The sequence below is a fragment of the Vombatus ursinus genome, unplaced genomic scaffold (assembly GCF_900497805.2).
Source record: "Vombatus ursinus unplaced genomic scaffold, bare-nosed wombat genome assembly UNPS02011700.1, whole genome shotgun sequence".
NCBI classification, from domain to species: Eukaryota; Metazoa; Chordata; class Mammalia; order Diprotodontia; family Vombatidae; genus Vombatus; species Vombatus ursinus.
In genome coordinates this window covers 6040848-6064530 of record NW_020951478.1, presented here as the reverse complement: position 1 = coordinate 6064530, position 23683 = coordinate 6040848, and the positions used below count along the sequence as shown (strand labels likewise).

At 39.9% G+C, this 23683-nt stretch overlaps 1 protein-coding gene across 2 annotated transcripts in view; it reads left to right on the top strand.

The window, feature by feature from the left end:
- The window catches only part of WDFY2 (WD repeat and FYVE domain containing 2), a 158569-nt gene that overhangs the window by 108812 nt on the left and 26074 nt on the right, over window positions 1-23683 (top strand). For both annotated transcript variants that reach the window (XM_027856891.1, XM_027856892.1), the window contains exons 4-6: window positions 3848-3902; window positions 7368-7518; window positions 18003-18115. In XM_027856891.1, the coding sequence (XP_027712692.1) occupies window positions 3848-3902; window positions 7368-7518; window positions 18003-18115 (319 nt within the window). The remainder of the gene's footprint in view (window positions 1-3847; window positions 3903-7367; window positions 7519-18002; window positions 18116-23683) is intronic.

The window sequence follows — 23683 nt, the reverse complement described above, 5'->3', positions numbered from 1 at the left end:
GAGGTGCTGGACATTCAGAATACTAAATAATATTACTAGAATGAAATCAACTTTCTCTTAACAGACAGGAATTTATTAGGACCACTCATCTATATGTAGGCAGAACATCAACCCAGAGCAGTGGTCAAAACCAACAACAAATGGGAAGAAAGGCCAATGAGAAGACATTGCAAGCAATCACAAATGAAACTTGATGTTCAAATGAGTTACTGATGTAAAAGAAAGGGGGGGGGGAGATAATGGAAAATGGTCACGTTATTGACCATGACTGCCATTATTTCCTGTAGGAGTTTAAGTGTTGTAAACACTTCCTTAGCTAGCGAAAGCTTGATTTCTCCTGGGCAGTGAAACATAACAGTCAAGGACAACAGAATATTAGGAAGTTGACAATGGAAGCTCATGAGCATTCCTCCCTCATGAAATAGTAGAAAAGCACTGGCGAAAAGGAGAAACTTTTGCTGTTAGATCAAATCAATTTGTGTCATCCCATTGGCTTTATACCTGTGTACCTGGCAGGAACCCCCCAAAAGTTGAAAAATCTGTTTGCTTTTTTTGGGGTGAGGCAATGGGGTTAAGTGACTTGCCCAGGGTCACACAGCTAGTGAGTATTATGTGTCTGAGGCCGGATTTGAACTCAGATCCTCCTGGCTCCAGGGCTGGTGCTCTATCCACCGCACCATGTAGCTGCCCCAAGCAAACAGATTTGTCAAGCATTTCTGTTGTGATCTATTTCCATCATCACTAGCCATGGAACTGTTTACATTTGGGCTCTTAAAAAACACTGCAGACCCTGATTGCCATCCATACATAACACAGGCAGCAGTGACCCCTTAAAAAGACAAAGTCAGAAAGAATGATTGGACCAAACTAAATATATTTAGAAGGAATCCTTTCTGGAAGCAGCTGTAATTTTAAAAAGCCATGAATAAACTATCTCAGGAAGGAGAAGATGTCAAAAGATTGGAAACAAACAATAATTGGCATTTTCACTGACTGTTCCCTGAGTCATAATAGCATCTACCTCCCAGGGTTGTTGTGAGGATAAAGTAAGATGATATTTATAAAATGTTATTATTATTATTATTATTATATCTTTCTTCCAACAGTGCAAATTGAAACCCAGGTGTGGCACCACTCTAGTGCAGGCCCTTATTACCTCATACTTGGAGTATTGCAGTGGCCTCTGGTTGGTCTGCTTGCCTCAAGTCTCTCTCCCCATTCCTTATGCAGCCCCTGAAGTGATTTTCCTAAAGCACAGGTACAGACATGTCACTCCCACTCCACTCCCACCCCCATTCAATAAACTCCAGTGGCTTCCTATTGCCTCTAGGATCAAATACAAAAACGGTCTGAGGCCAGATTTGAACTCAGGTCTTCCAGAATCCAGGGCCAGTGCTCTATCCACTGCACCATCTAGCTACCCCTGAAAGGCCTTCTTTGGAAGGAATTTTTTTTTAAACTTTTATACTTATGTATGGAATGAAGGTCACCCACTTCTATTAGTCTTCTATTACTTCAGAATCTCATGGGCAGAATGTTGCATGAGTCCACTTTTAAGCTTACATAGTATGCTCACTGCTACAGATTGCCATGCTCCTTGACACAAGGTAGTTCCCATCCTTAAGCAGTCTCAAGTAAAGGTTTCAAGGGTGGGACATTCTCTAAGGCTTTGGTAACATTGCTTTCAAGCATTAGTTAGACCATACCACCTCAAAATCTACCTTCCCTAAAAGGTTTTGTTTTGGTTTTGTTTTTAAGCCCTTGTTTAACAGATGCTGAATTATGTAGCAGTTGCCTATTGTATGATAGCCCTATAGGCCAACCTGTCTGAATAGGCCCTGCCAAAGTCTGAAATATGACTGGTGGCTATTCACAACTACAAAGTTCTTGGGGGTCAGGCACAATAAACAGACTGCTAACCAAATGAGCTGACTTTTCTCTGATTTTTTTAAATCATCCAAGAAAAATTCTCAAAGCTTCAAATGCCCCTTAATAAGTTTCGTTGTTCTGTTTATTCTACATAACTCAAGGCAACTCATTGGTTTTAGTATGTAATACTTACAATATAAATTCTCTCTTGGAGTTTCTCTACATTTCAGTAACAATGATTATCTGAATTTAGGCAGAGCCCAAGTGGAGTCAGGAAAACCCGAGTTCAAATTAGGCCTCAAGCACTTAACAGCTATGTGACTCTGGGGAAGTCACTTAATGCTGTTTGCCTCAGTGTCCTCATCTGTAAAATGAGCTGGAGAAGGAAATGACAAACCACTCTAGTATCTGCAAGAAAACCCCAGATGGGGTCATGAAGAGTTGGTGAGACCCTATGGTATATATGTCATAAACAGAGGAATCCATAAACCTATTTTCTCTTGCAACTAATATATCTGAAATTAAATTCTAACTTTGATCTTTTACACACACACATCTCATCAACTTAGCCAATGAGTCACCTATAGACTTTAAATCCACTATGTAGGTCTTCAATCAGGGAGAGAGAAAGCTAATATATTTAAGAATTCTGATTTATTTTTTAGTATCAAAAAACATACATTTGCCCTCCAACCAGTGAATCACACGAGATTCAAGCTACCATTGAGTAAGGAAAGTAGTGTTCTGATAAATTCTTGGAGTGTTGGAAGCTTGGTACTTGGCCCAGATTCTCTTTACTTAATTGTCACATTCCCAATTGTAGATGAATCAAATGTCCTTTGGATAGTGATATTTTTGTAACCTCTAAGGCAGGAATTCTTAATCTAAGATCCCTAAACTTATTTTTAATGGCAAGTAGTTAGTTAACAAACATTTATTAAGCACTTACAATATGCCAGACATTCAGCTAACCACTGGGGATGCAAAGAAAGGCAAAAGACAGTCCCTGCCCTGATGGGACAGACAGAATGGAAATAACTATGCGTTTAGTTATGCAGCCATATACCGGATGGATAGGAAATAATCAACAGAGGGAAGGCACTGTTGTTAAGAGGGATTGGGGAAGGCTTCCTATAGAAGGTAGAATTTTAGCCAGGACTTGAAGGAAGCCAGAAAGCAGAGGTGAGGAGGGAGAACATTCCAGGCATGGGGGTATGGGGAGGATAACCACTGAAAATGTTTGGAAAGAGGCTAGTATCTCTGTGTCAAAGATAATTGGGGAGGTGTAAAGTGCAAGAAGACTGTAAAGATAGGGGAAACAGGTTATAAAGAGCTTTGAATGCCAAAAACAATTGAGTGAGGAGAGGCAGGCAGACCCACCATTTGTAAGAGTCCAGGCATAAGGTGCACCAGGGCGGTGGCAATTATCAGAGCAGAGAAGGGGCATATGTGAGAGATGTTACAAAGATAAAATCAACAGGCTATGGCAACAGATTGGATGTATTGGGAGTTGGGAGATAGTGAAAAGTTGAGGATGATGCCTAGTTTTAGCTCTTGGAGAACTAGAAGGATGATGATGCCCTTAACTATAGTTGGGAAGTCTGGAAAGATATTACTAATATATTTTAATATAATGTATAATATTTGGCATTATATTTAGTGTAATTTAAAATATTATGCATTATAATTACATAATAACTAATATCCAATACAACATAATTATATAACAGTTATATATAATCAAACATTGTATAATATAATATTATTTAATACCATATTTTATATCATTTAAATGTTTAATTGTTACAATTAACCCTTGCTGAAAAGGAATACCATTACCCTGGCAAGCAAAATTCTAAAGCACTAAGATGTCAATGTGAAGTGTTAATTCTTTGCAGTGCAACTCAAATATGGTTTTCTTAGCTTAAACTCTTTGCTCCTTAAGATAAACTTATTTAATTTTGTTGTTATTTTGCAGGAATTTATTTTATCAGAAGATTACAACAAGATGACCCCTGTGAAAAACTACCAAGGTAGGAAATAGGGCTGCTATAGATTCCCAAAGAAAACACGGCTTGATGCTTTTAATGACTAGCTTTGTCATTAATGTCTAAAGGGCTGACATACTTAACTACAGCTAAGGGTGCTGTTTCTTTTTTGAATTAGATTCTTTTTTGGAGAAAGTAGATGGGAGAGTTTTTTCTTCCTTCCTCTCACTCTCTTTGTGAACATTTTAAATAGCTGAAATATTTCACTGACCTCAGTCCACCCCCAGCTTTCATTAGTGAGGTCTTAAGGTCCAGAGAATGTGCCAAGAAGATAAAATAATATAGAAGCTGCTACTCTTTGGGGAAAAGTCATTTCCCACAATAGTCCTGAAATTTGGTAAAACTCCAGCATGTGATGAGGTTTCTGAGTTGGCAGAGAAAAAAGATGGTTAGATGTTGATCTGGCTTTTGCTCAAAGTATGGATTATTAAGGAATACCAGAGAATTTCAAACCTTACCATAATCTTTAGGAAAAGGCAAGAAAGCTAATTACAGCTCTTGACATTTCCCTGTCCTTTAGCATTGGCAGGATCCCACTTGAAGTCCTTCTGGAAAGGCTACCATATAATGTAATTAACTAAGTACTCCCATCATAGTGGGGTTTTAGGTTACAGTGTGAAAGAATACACAGAATATTTCATCATGGAAAATGTAGTGATGATAAAAATAATAATATCAAGACTTTTGCCTTGTAGTCGTCTATTGAGGCAGTGTAGTAGAGTAGAAAAAGTCACAGATTTGGAGCCCTAAACTTGGGGACCTGAGTTAGAATCCTCATCTTCTATTTATTCCTATATGACCTTAGACAAATCACTTATCCTCTGGGGGCCTCAATTTTCTAATCTGTAAAATGAAGGGGTTAGATTAGATCACCGGATAGGTCCCATTCAGCTCTTGATCTATAATCTCTTTAAAATATCTGCTACCATCAGAAAGCCTGAAATCTGACCACAAACAATGGAGTGTGATTGTTCAAAGAAGTCGATGAAATTTTGTTCTGGTCAGAATTGATAGTATTCCATCTAGCTGAATTTCGACCGGCAATGGAACAAAGAAATTTTATAAGAGGTTCATTCCATTTTATGTAACCGTGTTCATGTGGAGGGAAAAACTACTGCCAGCTGCCCCTAATATGTTGCTAATATCTTTGTCCTTCAGGGGGTCCTAGGTCCTTTCATTATCCCCTCTGAGAGACGTATAGCAGCTGATGGCTGCCTCATCCACCTCGGCATTTCTTTTCCTCATGTAGCACCTTTTTTGTCATGACTAGGGGATTGAGAAGTAAGGCCAGAGGGAAGTTGGGAGTAGATCACACTTCACCACTGCCCTACCTCCTTTCACTAATGACCACAGAGCAAGGGCTTACTCTAATTTGAACCAGGATAGTGGTTAAACAAGAATGCTGAGTTAGAATGGAGTGCTAATGAGCCTGAGTTTAGAGGCTCAACTTCCATTCATGGCAATTCATTTCTGATTCTGTTCCAGGGATCGCATCCTAATCTAATTGTTATCATTGGTCAGAGACATTCAGAATATAGATATAGATAGATAAATTTTTTTGGGGGGTGTATATATGTATACATACCTATCTGTCTATCTTGATAGACATGACATCACTGTGGGAAGAGCTGCTGTTCTTACATCTGTCTGTCTGTGAGTCATACAAGGACAACATCATTAGCAGTGGTATCTCAGCCACCCAGGTTCTGCTGCTGTAACCGTCTTTTCACAACTATAAGACTAGAATGATCATTGTCTAAAGTTGGTAGCATGTTCCAATCTCCTTTGATCAAGTGATAAACTGTTTAACTTGAAAGAAAGTCATCTTGAACATTGTACACAGCAACAGCAGCATTGTTCAATGATCAGCTATGACAGACTTAGCTCTTCTCAGCAATACAATGATTCAAGACAATTCCAAAAGACTCATGATAGAAAATGTTATCCACATTGGGAGAAAGAACTATGGAGTCTGAATGAAGACCGAAGCATACTATTTTTACTTTTTTTGTTTTTTCTTGTAGTTTCCCCCTTTTGTTCTGATTCTTCTTTCACAACATGACTAATGTGGAAATAATGTTTGACGTGATTGTACATGTATAACCTGTATGAGATTGCTTGCTTTCTTGGGGAGAGGGGAGGGGAGGGAGAAAAATTTGGAACTCAAAATTTTACGAAAATGAATGTTGAAAACTATCTTTACATGTAATTGGGCAAAAAATAAAAATAAAAAAGTAATATTGGCCAAATTGGGGGTGGAGGGAGAGAAAGAAACTCATCTTTATCTAGCAACTAGCTCAGTGCCTGACACATAGTAGGTACTTAAGTGTTGATTGATTATTCTGATCTGAAAAGCTCTCAATAGTTCTGTCTTTTTCTGAGCAGATTTTGAGCATGCCTGTATACACACACACACACACACACACACACACACACACTCACTCACTCACTCACTCCTTGAGATTTTTTACCAGCAGAATTTTTCTCTGTTGTTTCTCTTCAAACCTTCCCAGATAGATATAGGTTGGGCAATTTCAGCAATGGAGGTTAGCATGAAAGCCCTGGTCATGCTATTGGATCTTAGTTGAGACTGGTCATGATGGTGTCATGTAGTATGTTTTTAACATTCTAGTAGCATTAAGATTATGTAGGTAGTGTTAAATGTATGGTTTAGATAAGCTCTTATGAAAAGCTGCTTGTTGTAATGAGCAGGGAAATGGCTTCTGCATCAAGAGTTCAGCTCCCTCCTGATATATCCTGGCTGCATGACTTTGGGCACGTCATTGGCCCTCTCGGTGCCCCAGAGGGCTCTCTCAGACCATTTGTGGCAGAGGAGTTGCCAGTCTGCATCATCCGGAGTGTGGGGCGGTCTCTTCGCTGGAAGCTCAGCGTACACAGAAACTGAGAGAGTCGGAGCAATGTAAAAACCCAGGCTATTATAAGATAGCCACTGGTATGTGTGCCTTGCTATTAAAGTTACTTGCTTTTTCCTTGTGTGACATTTGGGAATAAGAAGTTGCAGTTCTTTCAAAAGTATTTGTGAGGTCTGACAGAAAGCTTGACTTCCGAAGCTTTGCTATCAATGTGTAAGCTAAGCTTTTTAGTTATCATCAGTCAGTAAGTATTAATTAAGCACCTACTGTGTGCCAGGCACTGTGTTAAGCCAAGAAGTCATTATTATTAGACTAAACAAGCCAGCCATGCTGTCAGTGTTTGTCCAGACATTTTGTTGGGCTGTGATTGTCATTCAGCTAAGACCTGAAGTTACCCTTTTCTGTTACTGACATACAGAATACTTCAGGTGGTATTTGACTGTAATGCCCTGATGATTTATCAGTTTCCGCTGGGTGGGGGCAGAGGGAATGGCACATTCCTATTGAAATGTTTAACTCTCTTTTCCTGGTCTTCTGCTTAGAATGACAAATAGGTCTGTTGTCTTTTGTTTTTCAGCTCACCAGAGCAGGGTAACGATGGTCCTGTTTGTACTAGAGATGGAGTGGGTGCTGAGCACGGGGCAGGACAAATACTTCACCTGGCACTGCTCAGAGAGCGGGCAGCGCCTGGGAGGTTACCGCACCAGCTCTGGACCCTCTGGCTTGCAGTATCCTTAATTTTTTTTTTCCTTCTTTGAATGAGTTTAAGGCTTCTAGAATTTAAAAAGTTTTCTTGCTGAGTTGCCCTGTGGGAATGGGAAGTATTCTAGACTTCCCTAGCACTCAAGTCATCCTGGGTGTGGGGGTGGCTAGGGACTGAAGTGAAATAAAGTTTGTGCTATGCCACAGCCTGAGATGCATTGCATGAGAGATGAAATGGAGGCTGAGCTGTCTCTACGCTATAGCCTAGTCATACTCTGTCAAGTGCAGAGCCTAGCTGTCTGAAAGCAAAGTCAAGAGATCCACTCCAGGTGTATAGAAGAAGGAAATGCAAAGAACTGCAGAATGCAGACTTTAGGTTTTTTCTCTTACAGTGACAACTATCAGCCGATAGAAACCAAGGCTTCTGAACAACATCCCATCTGGTTAGTAGGAGATAAGACAGCTCAGAGCACATTACCAGGCAAACATATGGTGATGTTCCAAGTTTTGTCTCCAGCTGTGGGACTGGACCACACCATGCCCTCTTGAGCTGCCTAAGAGTGATGTTAACGGTCCCCGACCTTCACTAGATCTAACAATCTGCCGTCCCCCCAGAAAGGTTTATCGGTTGGGACGTGCAGCACTTAGCACAGCACCTGGCACAGAGTAGGCACTCTGTAAATGCAAGTTGATTGATTAGCAGAAAGGTCTGCCTTTCTGTAGCAAATATAACCTTTGAATGATCAGGCGAAGAGAGTAATAAGTTGATCACAGAATCATGGGTTTAGAAGGGATTTTGAGGTCCTAATTTTAAAAGCATACCTTCAGTAGGTCTACATTTCAGTTTATTTGACCAAACAGCAAACCTTTGCCCTGGTTCCCTGTCTCTACACCCATTCAATCCACCCTTCATAGTACTCCCAGACTAACACATAGGTCCGGACATTTCATTCTGCTCAGAAACCTTCAGTGATTTCCTGTCAAATAAAACTTCTTAGCCTTGCTTTGAAAGTCCTCCAATCTAATTACTATCTCCCTGCCTATTCTTATCTCCTGAATACTCTGTGCTCCCATCATAATGGAGTATGTCTCCCCTGAACGTGCCTCATACTTTTCCACCCCTGGGTTTTTTCTTGTTCACGTTGTTTCCTGTGCGTGGATGATGAACTGTTTACCTTGAAAGAAATTCATCTTCATCTAGCGCCCAGCTCAGTGCTGGGCCCATAGTAGGTACTTCAGTGTTGATTAACATGAGACTTTTATTCTGAGCATAAAAACTCTCAGTGATATGTCTCCCTTCTTCCACCCTTTGAATTCCCACTTATCCTTTAAAGTTCGGCTCTAGGGACAATTCTTCCATCAGTCTTTTTCTGATTAGCCCCTCAGACCTCATTCTGCACTTTGTTTCTTTGTTTGCCTTTCTGGTAGACTAGTTATATGTAATTGTGTATTGTTGTTATCTGCCGTATTTGTCTGATTTCCCCACTAGACTTAGGATAATGTCATACCTAGACTTTGTGTCTCCCCTGTTGCCTAGCACGGTGCTTTGTAACATAGAAGGCACTTACTAAATTCAGTTCAGTTTTAACAAGTAGTTAATGTGTACAGAGCACCATGCTGAGCAGTGGGAGAGACCCAAAGTTCAAGCCAGAGATGGGCCCTGTTGTCATGGAGCTTCAGCTTGATACATACACGGTAACTATACTGCAGTATTCTGTGTAGGTGCAAGTACGTAAAGGTAAGCAGGAAAAAAGATAATTTGCAAAGTCAGGAAGAAAAGCAGTGGTGGATACCTCCAGCTTTCAGATTCTCCCCTCCATATATGGGACTGAGACTTGAAAAATGTATGAAGTCATGTGTTCTGTGTTCCCCAGCAGCCAGATCATCTGCTTGGCAGTCCCTGCAGATGGGTGTCAGGACCCGGAGCCCTTCCCTCTTCTCTCGATGAGCCAACTCGCTTTGAAAGCTGTCAATTTCACTCTCATTTTCTACTGCTCATCACAGCCATGCTTTTGGAGAGATTTACCGAAGAGGAAGGGGAGCAGGCTGAAAGAAATTGTATCAAATTAGCATGAGATCAGATGGCAGCTTAATAATTATCTTCATAAAATTTTAAAATGTACTCTGCACTTAAGCTCTGATAATTGTACTTATTCAGTCTGTCAGTATTCAGTGCTATCTGAGACATCATTACTGTGACATTGAGCTGATAAAAAAGATTTTGCAGGTTGGTACCTTTTGTCCCCGGGCCCAGCATAACAAAATTCACTTTCAAGGCTACAGAGCCGAGGGAAAGAAACTTCCTAACCAGTGGCCTTCATTCACAGAGAGAGCTTTGTTAATAACTTGTAAAGCCTAAGTGAAAAAGCATCCCAGTGCAAAGGGAGAAGGAGGAACAAAAGATTGATCAAAAATGGGGTGGGTGGACCTGAATCCACCAGACAGACGTGTCTTAGGTCGGCCTACCACTTTGAGTCGCTAGTTTCTGTGCGCTGCATTTTGTGTGCATTATAGCTAATAGCTTTCCCATTTCTCCCATTTAAGGACAAGGAAGGCTGGAAGCGAGGGAGATAACCAGCCTATTTTGGGGGAGACACCAAACATGGCCTCTGACAGAAGTCAGTCAGTTCAGGAGCTTGGGCTGAAGCCCAAGATTTCTTCAAGCAACTGCCCTTGACACCTGCCTTTGAGGAAGTTGCAGCTGGGCTCACTTTTCAGTTCGGTTTAATAAGAACCTATCAAGTGCTTAATGTAGGCAGAAGGCTATGCTAGGCACTGGGTGGAATTTGAAATTTAAATAAAACTTCATTGCTGCCTTTGTGGAGCTCATAGGCAGTAAGGGGAGAAAACCTGTGCAAATAAATGGAGGTGAGAGAGCTAGGTCTAGGAGTGGCAAGAGTGTGGAAATTGGAGTCAGGAAGACCAGAGTTCAAATCCAGCCTCAGACCTAACAGCTGTTTGCCTCAGTTTCCTCATCTGTAAAATGGTAATAACAGTAGTCTGTTATGAGGACAAAAATGAGATATTTGTAAAGCATTTAGCACAGTGCCTGGCACATAGCAGGCACTATGTAAATTCTTATTCTCCCTACCTCAGTTCAAAAGAATATGATGGTGCCTCCTATTTTCCAATCATCGATGAGACATTATATGTATGCTTTGCCTCTCCCCTGTACAATTAATATTCCTAAAACGCAGGGCTATGTCCCTTTCCAACTCAAAAATCTTGAAAGGATTCCTCTTCCTTTTAGGATAAGAGATAAGATCTTGTCATTTAAAGCCTCTACCATCTGGTCATCACTGACCTTTCTAGACTTGTGAAGCCTTTCCTGGCCTCTCCACACTCCCTCTAACCCAGCTGTTAGTTCTCTCTCCCTTCTCAGGTTACCTTGTAGTTACTTATCTGTTTACATGTTCTATCTCCCAAATAAAATGGAAACTACTTGAGGATGAGAGTGTTTGGTTTTTGCCTTTCTGTCGCCCCAATGTCCGGTACATAATTAATGTATGTGTTCATTAAATTGAGTGGTGTGTGTCAAGCCCAGAAAGAAGATAGACCTCTGTGCAAAAGGATATGAAGAAAGAATGGCAGTTCACCTTTATCTAATTGTCAATGTTTGGTCACAGCACCTTTCTCCAGAGGGGACAGCACCCTCTTACTCCATCATTTGTCACAACCACAACCGTAGCTACAACATTGATTCAACATAATTTACAGTCTTACCCGTCTTCTTTGCATGTGCAAAGGACCCTTGGGTTTCAGCTTCCTTGTTAGTTAACTGGTGGCTGAGCTAAATCCAGCCAACGTAGTGGTGGTGATGCTAACGGAAATGACCATGAACTATGCAAACACTCCTGAAAAGAGTGCCTGACCTCAGCTAACTCCCCCTTGCTGGCTCAGAATTTGGAGCCCCAGTGGCAGCCCAGCAACTGGAAACATATATTTAGCCAACACTAGAACACTGGCCGCTTGACAGTTTGGGCTTTAGCCAGAGAAATCTCCGCCAGGGACCAGCTGACTTTCCTTATTCCAGAATGTTTTTTTCTGGATAATGACTAGATATCTTGGACACATTGCAAATAGGCAGTCAGATAGCGTTTGGAAAGAGATTTCAAAACAGGTCCCATGAAAAAACACACATAATCAATCAATCTCCATCTTCCTAATTCTATGTTTTGTTTAATATTTTGTTTTGTCTTTTGATTTATTTATTCATTCATCCATTCCTACATTCATTCATTTATTTGTTTAATTATATTTGGTTGGGAGAAAGAGAGGAGAATAAGGCTAGATAAGTCACAAAATTTTCTGAATGGCATGGTTAAGAGATTTATTTTCCTTGGCAATGGAGAAGTAGACTTGGCTAGATAGGTGAAGTCCACAGATTATCCACAGACTTCATTTTAGGCCATGTTTTTAACTTTTCTTTTTGCTAGCAGTCTTGTAAAAGTTTAAAAAGAATCAGCTGATTTCAATTTCACTTTCTTTCCACTTCTTTCTCCATCTTGTAAGAGGAACATGGTGCCTGGTACATATAGTAGGGACTTAACAAATGCTTATTTGTTAAAAAGATGGATAAGTAGTAAAATTGAGCCTTGAATACTTGGATCTCTTTGACTAAGAGTGCTGTATATAAGTTGTTCTTCATCATTGTACAGTTTGACACAACAGGATGAAAGACTCAAGGGTATGCCACAGGTTAATAAGGACTTATTAAGTGCCTACTATGTGTCAGGTACTATGCTTGGTTGGTACTATGAATGTTGTTGTTAATTCGTTTCAGGTGTATCCAATTCTTCATGACCTCTTTTGGGGTTTTCTTGGCAAAGATACTGGCGTGGTTTGCCATTTCTTCCTCTAGCTCATTTTACAGATGAGGAAACTGAGACAAACAAGGTGACGTGACTTGCCAGTGTCACACAGTGATTTTGAACTCAGGAAGATGAGTCTTCCTGACTTCACTCCTGGCACTTTATCCTTTGCACCACCTAGCTACTTTTGGCACTGTGAAACAAAGACAGGAAGGAAAGAATACCTGCCCTGTATTTTTTTTTTTTTTTAATTTTGAGTTCCACATTCTCTGTCCTTCCCTCCCTTCTTCCCTTCTTGAGAAGGCAATCAGTTTGATATAGGTTATACATGTGCAATCATGCAATATATATTTTCATATTAGTAATACTGTGAAAGAAAATATACCCCCCCCAAAAAAAACCCAAGAAAAATGAAGTTTTTTTTTTTAAAAAAAAAAGTATGCTTCAATCTGTATTCATACTCCATCAGTTCTTTCCCTAGGGGTGTGTAGTATTTTTCATCATAAGTCCTTCAGAATTGTCTTGGATCATTGTATTGCTGAGAATAGCTAAGTTGATCATCATATTGCTGTTAATGTATACAATGTTCTCCTGGTCCTGCTCACTTTGCTTTGTATTAGTTCATATAAGTCTTTCAAGATTTTTCTGAAATTCTCCTACTCGTCATTGTTTATAGCGTAATAGTATTCCCTCACAATCATATACTACAACTTGTTCAGCCATTCTCTAATTGATGGGCATCCCCTTAGTTTCCAATTCTTTGCCACCACAAAAAGAGCTGCTATAAACATATAAACATTTTTGTTATAAGGACCTATAACCTATATATATATATAGGTCCTTTTCCTTTTTGTTTTTTTATCTATTTGTGATACAGATCTAGTAGTGGTGTTGCTGGATTAAGGGGTATGCCTGGTTTTATAACCCTTTGGGCATAGTTCCAATTTGCTCTCCAGAATAGTTGAATCAGTTCACAACTCCACCAACAGTGCATTAGCATCTAGCTTTTCCCACATCTCCTCCAGCATTTGTCATTTTCCTTTTCTGTCATATTAGCCAATCTGATAGGTGTGGGGTGGTACCTCAGAGTTGTTTTAATTTACGTTTCTCTAAATAGTATTGATTTAGAGCATTTTTTCATATGACTTTAGATAGCTCTGATTACTTCATCTGAAAACTGCCTATTGATATCCTTTGACTATTAGTTGGGGAATGAGTTATATGCTTATTCATTTGACTCGTATATGTGAGAAATGATATCTTTATCAGAGAAACTTGCTGTAAATTTTAATAGTTCTTCCTGTTTATCCTGCTCTTTCTTCTTTCACCCTGTCCATCCTCAAAAGTGTTTTGCTTCTGACTACCACCTCCTCTGGTTCACTTTTCCTTCTATCAGCTCCCTCCCTTTTATCAGTCCTCTTCCCTTCTCTTACTTATCTCCCTTACCTCCCACTTCCCCATATGGCAACATAGATTTCTTTACCCAGCTGCGTATGTCTATATATACTCCTTCTAACTGGCCATAATAATGAGAAATTTCTTACAAGGATTTACAAGTATCAAATGTAAACAGTTTAACCTTTTTTAATGCATTATGATTTGTTTCCTGTTTACCTTTTTATGTTTTTTGAGTCTTGTATTTGAAAGTCAGATTTTGTATTCAGCTCTGGTTTTTTCATCAAGAATGCTCGAAAGTCCTCAACTTCATCGAATGCCCACTTTTTCCCCTGAAAGATTATACTCCATTTTTCTGAGTAGGTGATTCTTGGTTGTAATCCTATCTCCTTTGTCCTCTGGAATATCATTCCAAGCCCTCTTAATGTAAAAGCTGATAAGTCCGGTGTTATCCTGACCGTGGCAACACAATATTTGAATTGTTTCTTTATGGCTGCTTACAATATGTTCTGTTTGACCTGGAAACTCTGGAATTTAGCTATAATATTCCTGGAAGTTGTTGTTGGTTTCTTTTTTTTAATTAGGAGGCATTTCAAAGTTAACTGACTTGTCCAAGGTCACACAGGTTGTAAGTGTCTGAAGCTGGATTTGAACTCAGGTCCTCCTGAGTCTAGAGCCAGTACTCTATTACACCACCTAGCTGCCCCTCCCCTCATTTTTTTCTTCACTTTGTTAGCTGTGTATTTTTGTTTTGTTTTGTTTTGTTTTTTCGTAAAAGATTCTGGTTTTTTCCATAACTTATAAACGTAATTTACACTAATTGGGGCTAGTTGGGGAGAAGGGAGGGAGAGGCCAAAGGAAATGGATGGAACTGGGAGGCTCGGATGGTGGGGCACCCTCCTGTGGCCATCATTGAGGCAGGACAGGGATGCCTAGCCCACATTGCACTCTCAGAAGCCCAGCTCCACCACATGGGGAGAAGAAAGGCTCCATCTTGGGCACCTCCCCCTCCATAGCCCTTCCCCAGGTGTCCTAGATCCCAGAGCCCTTCCAGGAATGGGGAGAGGTGGCAGGGGGATAGGGCTTCCAGTATTCTGAAGTGTGTCTCTAAAAACCTGAAGTCTCCCTGTCCACTCCCAAGGTCTCCCCAAGTCCTGGGGTCTCCCCAGTAGACTGAGCTCTCCCCCTATCCTAGCCCTTGGGAGTTTTGGGTACCCCTCTTCCCCAGCCTGGGAGTGAACAGGATGGGTGGTGTGATGGGCTCAGCCAATATTGAGGCCAAAACCATGCTGGAACTTGTTCTTTCGATGGTTGAAGAAGGCACCCAGGGCCAACACTGGATGGGGGTGGGGCGAAGCTTCTCCACAGCTGCATCCACGATCCAGTTACTGTCCATGGAGCTTTCGAAGAGGACATTGGCCTTGGGGTGGTCCAATTGGAGGCAGAAGGAGATATAAGTATCCTGCATTCAGGTGCTGGCTTTGAACTGCACCCTGACTTGAAGCTGGTCACTGGCTTTGTGGTAATATGTGGCATGGGCTCCTGGTTGAGCCATGGTCAAGGTTTCCAGCCAGTTAGGTACTGTGTACTTTCTGCCAGAGACATGATGGTGCCTCCCTCTCCCAGCCTTTGGTGATAAACCAGCTCCCTGCCTAAGGCCAGGCATGGAGTAATACTCTGAAGGTAGTGAGCCACTAAGATCCCCTCCAGTACATTGGGGCTCCACCACGGCTGTGAAGTTGGAGCCCCTCATTTTTATTTCAGGTGGTGATCAATGGATTTTTTGAATTTCTATTTTCCCTCTGGTTCTAGGATATCAGGGCAGTTTTCCTTGATAATGTCTTGAAAGATGATGAGTAGGCTTTTTTTAATCATGACTTTCAAGTAGTCTTTTTTTTTTTGTTTGTTTTTTGGTGAGGTAGTCATGGTTAAGTGACTTGTTCAGGGTCACACAACTAGTAAGTGTCAAGTGTCTGAGGCCAGATTTGAACTCAGGTCCTCTTGACTCCAGGGCCAGTGCTCTATCCACTGTACTACCTAGCTGCTCCTCCAATAATTCTTAAATGATCTCTCCTTGATCTATTTTCCAGGTCTTGTTTTTCCAATGTGATAGTTCATATTTTCTTTTATTTTTTCATTGTCTTGATTTTGTTTTATTGTTTCTTGATGTCTCATAGAGTCATTAGCTTCTCCTTGCCCAATTCTGGTTTTTAAGTAATTATTTTATTTTGTACCACCTTTTCCATTTGGTCAATCCCAGTTCTACTTTTTAAGGAGTTCTTTTCTCCAGTGAATTTTTATACATCTTTTTCCTTGTGGCCCATTCTGCTTTTTAAGGTGTTCTTCTCTTCAGTAGATTTTTGTGCCTCTTCCATTTGGTCTATTCTGTTTTTTGAGGTATTGTTTTCTTCAGTATTTGTGTGTGTGTGTGTGTGTGTGTGTGTGTGTGTGTGTGTGTGTGTACCTCCTTTACCAAGCTGTTGACTCTTTTTTTTTATTGTTTTCTGGCATTACTCTCATTTCTTTTTCCAGTTTTTCATCTACTGCTTTTAGTTTATTTTTAAAATCCTTTTGAGCTCTTCTAAGAATTCTTTTTGGGCCTGAGACCAATTCATGTTTTCCTTTGAGGCTTTGGATGTAACCATTTTGACTTTGTTATCTTCTCCTGAGTTTGTGTTTTGCTCTCCCTGCCACCATAGTAACTTTCTATGGTCCGGTTCTTTTTTTTTGTTGTTTGCTCATTTTCCAGCCTATTTCTTGACTTTTAACTTTATGTTATAGTTGGGCTCTGCTCCCAGGGCACTATCCCAGGCCTCAGATTTTTTGTGCAGTTGTTTTCAGAGCTAGGTCTGGGGGTATGCAAGTTTTCAGTTCTTCTAAGGTACTATGATCTAAAGAGAGTTGTCTTTACTACTTTCTTGGCCTGTGTTGTGGTCTGTGAGGTACTATAAGCACTCTTTTTCACCCTCGACCTGTGACCATGGTCCATGTTCCCCAGAGGCCACAAGGTCTGGTATGCAAGCGCTCCTCCTAACCCTGGGACTTTCACCCAGGACTGCAACCCAGATCCAAGTATGGGAAATGCAGTAGAGACCTGCACCTAGTGCCAGCAAATGGATCCCTATGATCTCCCCAGTTGTCTGATCCCCTTCTGGGCTCTGGGCTAAGAGCTCGTGTAGCATTCAGTTGCCCCCACGGCCTGCTGCTGGCTCGCATGGCGCACGGGCCTTCGGCCTCTCTGGGTGGGCTGTACTCCACTCTCACTCATGAGTGGCAGACTTTTCCTGCCAGCCTTCTAGGATGTCTTGGGCTGGAAAGTTGTTTCACTTGGTTCTTTTCTGGGTTCTGATGCTCCAGAATTCATTTTGAGGCATTTTTAAAAAGTTGTTTGGAGGAATTTGGGAGAGCTCAGGTGTGTCTCTGCCTTTCCTCTACTGTCTTGGCTCTATCCCCTCCAGTCCCTGTTTAAAGGAGTTTATGTCCTATTATGGATAAGCAAGATGGTCTCAGATAAGGAAACAAATACAAAGCCCAACACTGAGCTCTATATTTGCCTCTCTGCTATGTTTGTTTTCACTATGTATTTTCTTTTTTCTGCTTCTCTTTACCTTTGAAAATCATTAATACACAGTTGTCATCTCACTTAGCCAGATTTCCAGGTTACCCAAACCATTCTGCTGTGCAGAGGGACTGACGTCTCTGCCTTATTATGATCAAGTTATAATCCAAGTATTTGTCTGGCTTTCTAACAAATGATTCCAGAAAGGTCTCAGCCTGTAATTAGACGATGTTGGACAAATTTCCAGTACATCAACCCACAAAACAGGGTGTAGAGTATCTCCCCAACTGTATCTGACCTCTCTGGCCCATTTGTATCCAGGGAAAAGGTCCTAAGGGCATTTACTGGGATTATGTGGATTTCTGCATACCAGATTATAGCTGATCCCAATCAATCTAGATATATGAGGTTGTATTAATTTCATTTTCTTCCAAAGAAATTTGGTACGTGTTCTTTTTAAGTGAATTTTATTATCAACCTTCCCATCAGAAATATTACTAGGAATCATATTGAGTCTATTCTTTCATTTATGTTCTTGTCACAGTTAATCAAGATAAACTCTAAGGTAGTGTTTACCAATTTAAATGTTGTTCTACTTCCAGCTGGTAACTGGTTAGAAGTGTGTTATAAGCACTTTGGTGTTCTCTTTGTCACGATTTTTAAGAATTAAAAGAATATGTTTTCTTTCCTTCCTTTCCATCCATTTTTCTCTTCTTGATAAACATCCCTTAACACTCCATACCAGATTTGATGTTGATACCCGACACGTGTTTGTAGGCGACCATTCAGGACAAGTTACAATCTTAAAACTGGAGCAAGAACACTGCAGCCTTGTCACAACAATCAAAGGACATACAGGTAGGTATGAGAACAGTCATCAAAATATGGCATCAGGGCACATACCGCCTCAAACCACCTTGAGATTATAGAGCACAAGCCTGTGAGGGAAGCAGAGAGGGTGCATATATAGAAGTAGAGAGACCACAGTCTCTGATTGTGTGGTTGTGCTGGGTGCTTATACGTTCTGGTTTCAGACAGCTCCAATAGGATAAATGTCAGCATTTTTCTATAGCAGTCACAACATAAGAGGCATCAATCTGTTTGGAAAATGATAGTTATTTTGTTTTTTTCATACCATATTAAGGAAAGCTTATTTTGGTAGACATTAGTAAGATGTTGTTTGAGACTGTGGCAGTGGCCCAAATCTGTGGAGAGAGGATGGGAGGATACAACTGTTTACACTGTCTCTTACTCTCACTCTGTATGTAATGAACATTTAGTTTGGTTGACCTGTGTGATATATGTAAATGTTTCATTATTTTCAACTAAACTACTTTAAAAAAACTTACTTAGTTTAGCTTTTGCATTAAGACTCTTTGGGTTTGAAAGTACGACCAGTCTCCCTACCCACATCATACCCACCCAATATGTCCAGCTTTATGTTGCGTAGGTATTATAATATATCTGTGCTCAGCCCATGATTGAGCTATTAGAGAAGTGATTGTTCCTAGTTTTTATAATTATTTCATAGTTGTTACGTGCATACCACAGAACATGTGATCATTAAGTGTTTTTGTGGTATTTTAAGACCCGTTTAGCCAGAGCTTTTTCAACTGCATTTTGGAAATTGACTTGCCTGTGTATCTAACTTTGTTGACCTGCTAGATAGATTGGTCTACTCATTCATTAATTGCTACAGGACAGGGATAGGCCTCTAGAGAAAGAAGACCTGGATGTGGACTTTGAATGAAACTGAGGGGAAGAAAGAGAAGATAGGATCTAGAACTTCTCAGGACCCCAAAAGTCATCTAATCCTAGACCTTCCTTTTCCAGATGAGGAAGACTGATGCCCAAGGAGGTTAAATGATTTTCCCAAGGTCACAGTATCAGAAACAGGTTGTTAAGCATCAGAAGCAGGATTTGAACCCAAGGTTCCCTGACTCCAAAGCAGGTCCTCTTCCCACTGTTTGTTCCATGCTGCCCTTCCATGTGAAATGGGGGAAACGATCTGGTTGATTAGGTAGTATTGTTTTAGGCATTGAAAATGTATGCAGGAAAAACAACTGAAAGGGATAGATACCTTAATGAGACCACCAGTGCCATATGTATCAATTGGGAGAACCATATTATCATGGTTCTTTTTACATAGTTTTGACGATATTAACAATAGTCTAAACAGATGAGAATGAGTGATAATATTCTGCAGATTACTTTTACAACAGCACTGTATGGTTAAAAACAAAAGATTTCAATAAAATTTAATTTGTTCTTTTTAAAGCACCATAGTGTGGTAAAAAGAACCCTGATTTTGGGGGAGGGAGGCTTCCCTTAGCCTTGGTTTCCTCATCTAGGAAGTAAGAGTTAGACTAGACAATCCAAAGGCACCCTCTAGCCCTAATATTTTTCTATTTTTCAATGATGAAATCCATTCCAGCCCCTAAGAGCCATGACTACAAGGAAATTCTCCTCTGCCTGATAATATCTCTTCTATTCCCCAACCCATACCCCTTTGCAAATAAAGGACATTAATAAACCCTCTTTAACTTTCTGCTCTGGTGGAGCAATCCCATTTTCTGTAACCTTTCCTCATAACTGCCATAAAGCAAATACAGGAGGAAAAAGTTTCTCTGACTTGGAGCATTTGAAGATGGGTGTTTGGGGTTTATTTTCTCTTTTTAGATGTTTGTCATAGTCCTATGAAAATGTCTTTAGACCCAAGTTGAGTGTAAAGTTTTTAAGAACAAAGTAAAGGGTAGTTAAGACAATAGCCTACTCTTCTGGTTGGGTCAGGGTCAGATTTCAGCCTGCTGCTTTGATTATTTAATCAGTCTATTACAATATATGGCCTGTAACTATTTCTCTCTGTTTTGTGCTGCTGCCAACAGAAGCAAGCAGACCTCTACAACTGTTCTGTAAACCATGAGTGGCCTCTACATTGTATAGATTGTAGGCCTGTACTGCTGTAATTAGATTTATGTTTTTTCTCAAGTTGACAGCGTTCTTATCTATTTTTTCTAACATCTCAATGAGGTAGGGAGGGAAGGAGGCAGAACCAAAGGGAAGTCTCTGACCAACCTGTAGCAGGTCTTAGGTTCACATATCATTATTATTCTTATTGTTATTTCTCATTTCCAATATTAGTTTGGTTCCAGTGAAACTCATGGCTTTGAATCTGCACCATGGGAAGCCAATGGGGCCTACTTTGGATCACAACTCTCTTGGCAATTCCAAACTGATTCTCACGTCTCTAATGAAAGATGCAAAAACTGAGTTAATTCTGGGTACCCCAACTACCCTAGGTTAATGTTCTTGTTAGTAGAACAGAAGATCACATTTTGGTTGGGTATCTGCAGGGCCCACTTCCAATCCCATCAAAGAATGAACCACATTCATGGAAGGGTAAGGGTCATCCCTGAAGATGACCAGTACCCCATTGGTTCAGGTTTTAACTCAAAAAGGGTTCAGTGCTGAACTAAACCAGCTTTGAATAGATAGAATGAATGAAGTAGCCATTTGAATTACTACATTAGTCCTGGTTGTAGCTTAGGGTACTAAGCTACATGATCCTTAGCTAGGTCCTTTTATAAAAAGCAAAACTTGAATTACTGGGGAAGTGGCCTAAGTATCCCTTAAATCTTTATACCCAAAGGCCAAAGCATAGCATTTCAACTCCTCAGAGACATGGAACTAACTGGTTTTGTGTTCTTATGCTCCCTCTGCTGGTTTCATTTTTTTTGCAAGTACAGGAACATTTTTTAGGGCTATGCAGACTTCTTTGAGATGTTTGCATGGACCAAAGAATCTTCTACCAGAGCTATCACTTTGACCTAAAAGGATAGGGAGGAGAAAAAGTCAGACCTTGACAAGCCTCGCTAATTAATCTTTTTTAACTTCTAAGATTATAATGTTTAGAATAAGCAAATTGGACTTATAGGAGAAAAAAGGCCTCTCTACAATACCGTTAAGGCAACCTAATTTAATATGCATTAAAAGTGTTAGGTATAACTTGTTATAAGACCTATTGAAATACTACTATACAAAACAAAAACTCACAAGACTAGAAAAGACATCTTATACCAAATAAATATTTCCATTCCAGGGAGGCTCTTCAGTGAAGCAAAGTTAAATGGGTATGTTTAGTTTTGTGAAAACAGGCCAGCTGTTTCCAGTGACTCAGTTTATACAAAGTGCACCTTTAGTTAGAAGACCAGATTTTCTCGAGGAGTGTCCAGGGGTGTCCTCAAGCTTTATAACGCATTCACACTCTTAACATTGATCCTGTGGCATCAGATGCTGTACTGGAAGTAACACGGAGGTTGTGACGTGTGAGGCCTTCTTCAGTTTTCTTCTTATTTCCTACGCTTTTAGTTTATTCTCTTCTAAAATATATTGACTTTCCCAAGTAAGACACAATAGATTTTTAGGACATGTACAGTTCCAATATCCTAAAGATAGTGTGGCATAGTAGATATAGAGTGCCAATCTTGGGCACAGAAGACCTGGGTTCAAATCCTATCTCAGACATTTACTGGCTTTTTAAACATGGACAAATCACAGGATCCTGCTGTGGAAAGTGTGATAGTTAGAGAAGAAGGATAAAGAGATTTCTATGCAGTAGTGAGGGCCTATTTGAGTTTCAATAACATAAATTTGTAGTGAACTCAGCCATCACATTATGAGACTTTCTCCAGGATTGTTCAGCAGTATGTGAGTAGGAGTAGAGGTGCAGGTAACCCAGGACAAGTGCTTGGCAAGGTGTGAATATAAACAGCCATTCTTGTTGTGAAAAAAGTACTTTAAGTAAATGTTCTTCCAATTGTAGACTTTTCTAGTTATTTCCATCCCTGGTTTTGCTATGCTCACATGATGTTAAGCAGGATTGCAAAATTTTCAAAAATTAATGAAAATATACCCTAGAGAACATGGGGGAGGGAAAGAGTCAAAGATGAGAGATGTTATAAAAGAAAATTTAAATGAGGGGATGTCATAATTCTAAAAAGATTTTAAATCAGTAATGTAATCATTGGGAGAAATGGTGTGTTACTTTTTCCAAAGTTATTACCACATGATCTTGAAAATTATAGTACCAAAAAGAAAAAAAACCTTCCCATTGTGCATGGTTTATAATAAAGCAATTTGTTTGTTGAGAGGAAGTCCCACTTGTAGAAAAAAAAATTTTGTATTTGAGATTGTAGGGAATGAACAAATATTGCAGTTTATTGTTTTTATGATCAAGTGTGACAAAAATATTATTGACAATTGTGTGTGTGTGTAGGCAGATCTGAGGGGGGAGATGAGATGCATAATGATTTTTCTTTATGTGATCTCTCAGGAACGATTTTAAATAAAATTTGAAATTGAAGAGAAATTTATATTCAGAAGATAGTTTCAGAGAGCAGGAGACTTGGAGAAAAGACTGGTGATAACTTGTATTAAATCATGTCAAGGAAATAGGATACTGCTGAAGGAAGTGAGGAAGAGATAAAAGCAGGAGAACAGGCTTAATAAATTAACTGGGTAAATTGGAGAAAATGATGCAGAAACAATGAAAAGCAGAGAATGATGATATATTCAAAAGCTATTAATTATAATCAAGTCACTTGGAATATATGTATATGTACATAGATAGATCTTGTTCCTCTCTTTAAAAAATTCTCCTGAGAAAGCATTGTAGAAGAGAAACTTTTCAAAAAAATCTTTTAAAAAACTTTTTAAAATTGAAAAACCATGAAAGTGGAAATCATCCATTACAGACGAAGAAGCAGAGAGAGAGAGAGAGTGTGAGTGTATGTGTGACATGCATGTATACACACACATATGTATTACTTTTGTTCCCATCTCTTTAAAAAATTCTTCGGAGACAAACACAAAGCACTTTTTGTTCTCTCTAGCAGTTTCTGTAGGATAGTAAAGTAAGATAAGAAATCTTTTGGATAGTGTGTTACAACAGCTATCAGGAATACTCCTTTGTATAATAGCTAACACTTCCATAGCGCCCAGGCAGCTAGGTGGCACAGTGAATAGAGTGCCAGGCCTGAAGTCAGGAAGACTCATCTTCCTGAGTTCAACTGTGGCCTCAGACACTTACTAGCTGTGTGCCCCTGGGCAAGTCACTTAACCCTGTTTGGTTCAGTTCCTCATCTGTAAAATGAGCTGGAGAAGGGAATGGCAAATCATTCTACTATTTTTGCAAAGAAAATCCCAAAAGGGGTCATGAAGAGTTGGACACGACTGAAAAATGACTAAACATCAAATATAGCTCCTGCTTTGTACCAGGCACTGTGCTAAGTACTTTACAATTATTATCTAGTTTGATCTTCACAACAAGCCTGAGAGGTAGCAGCTATTATTATCTTTATACAGATGAAGAAATTGAGGCAGAGATTTAAGTAACTTGCCCAGGGTCACGCAGTGTCTGAGGCTGGA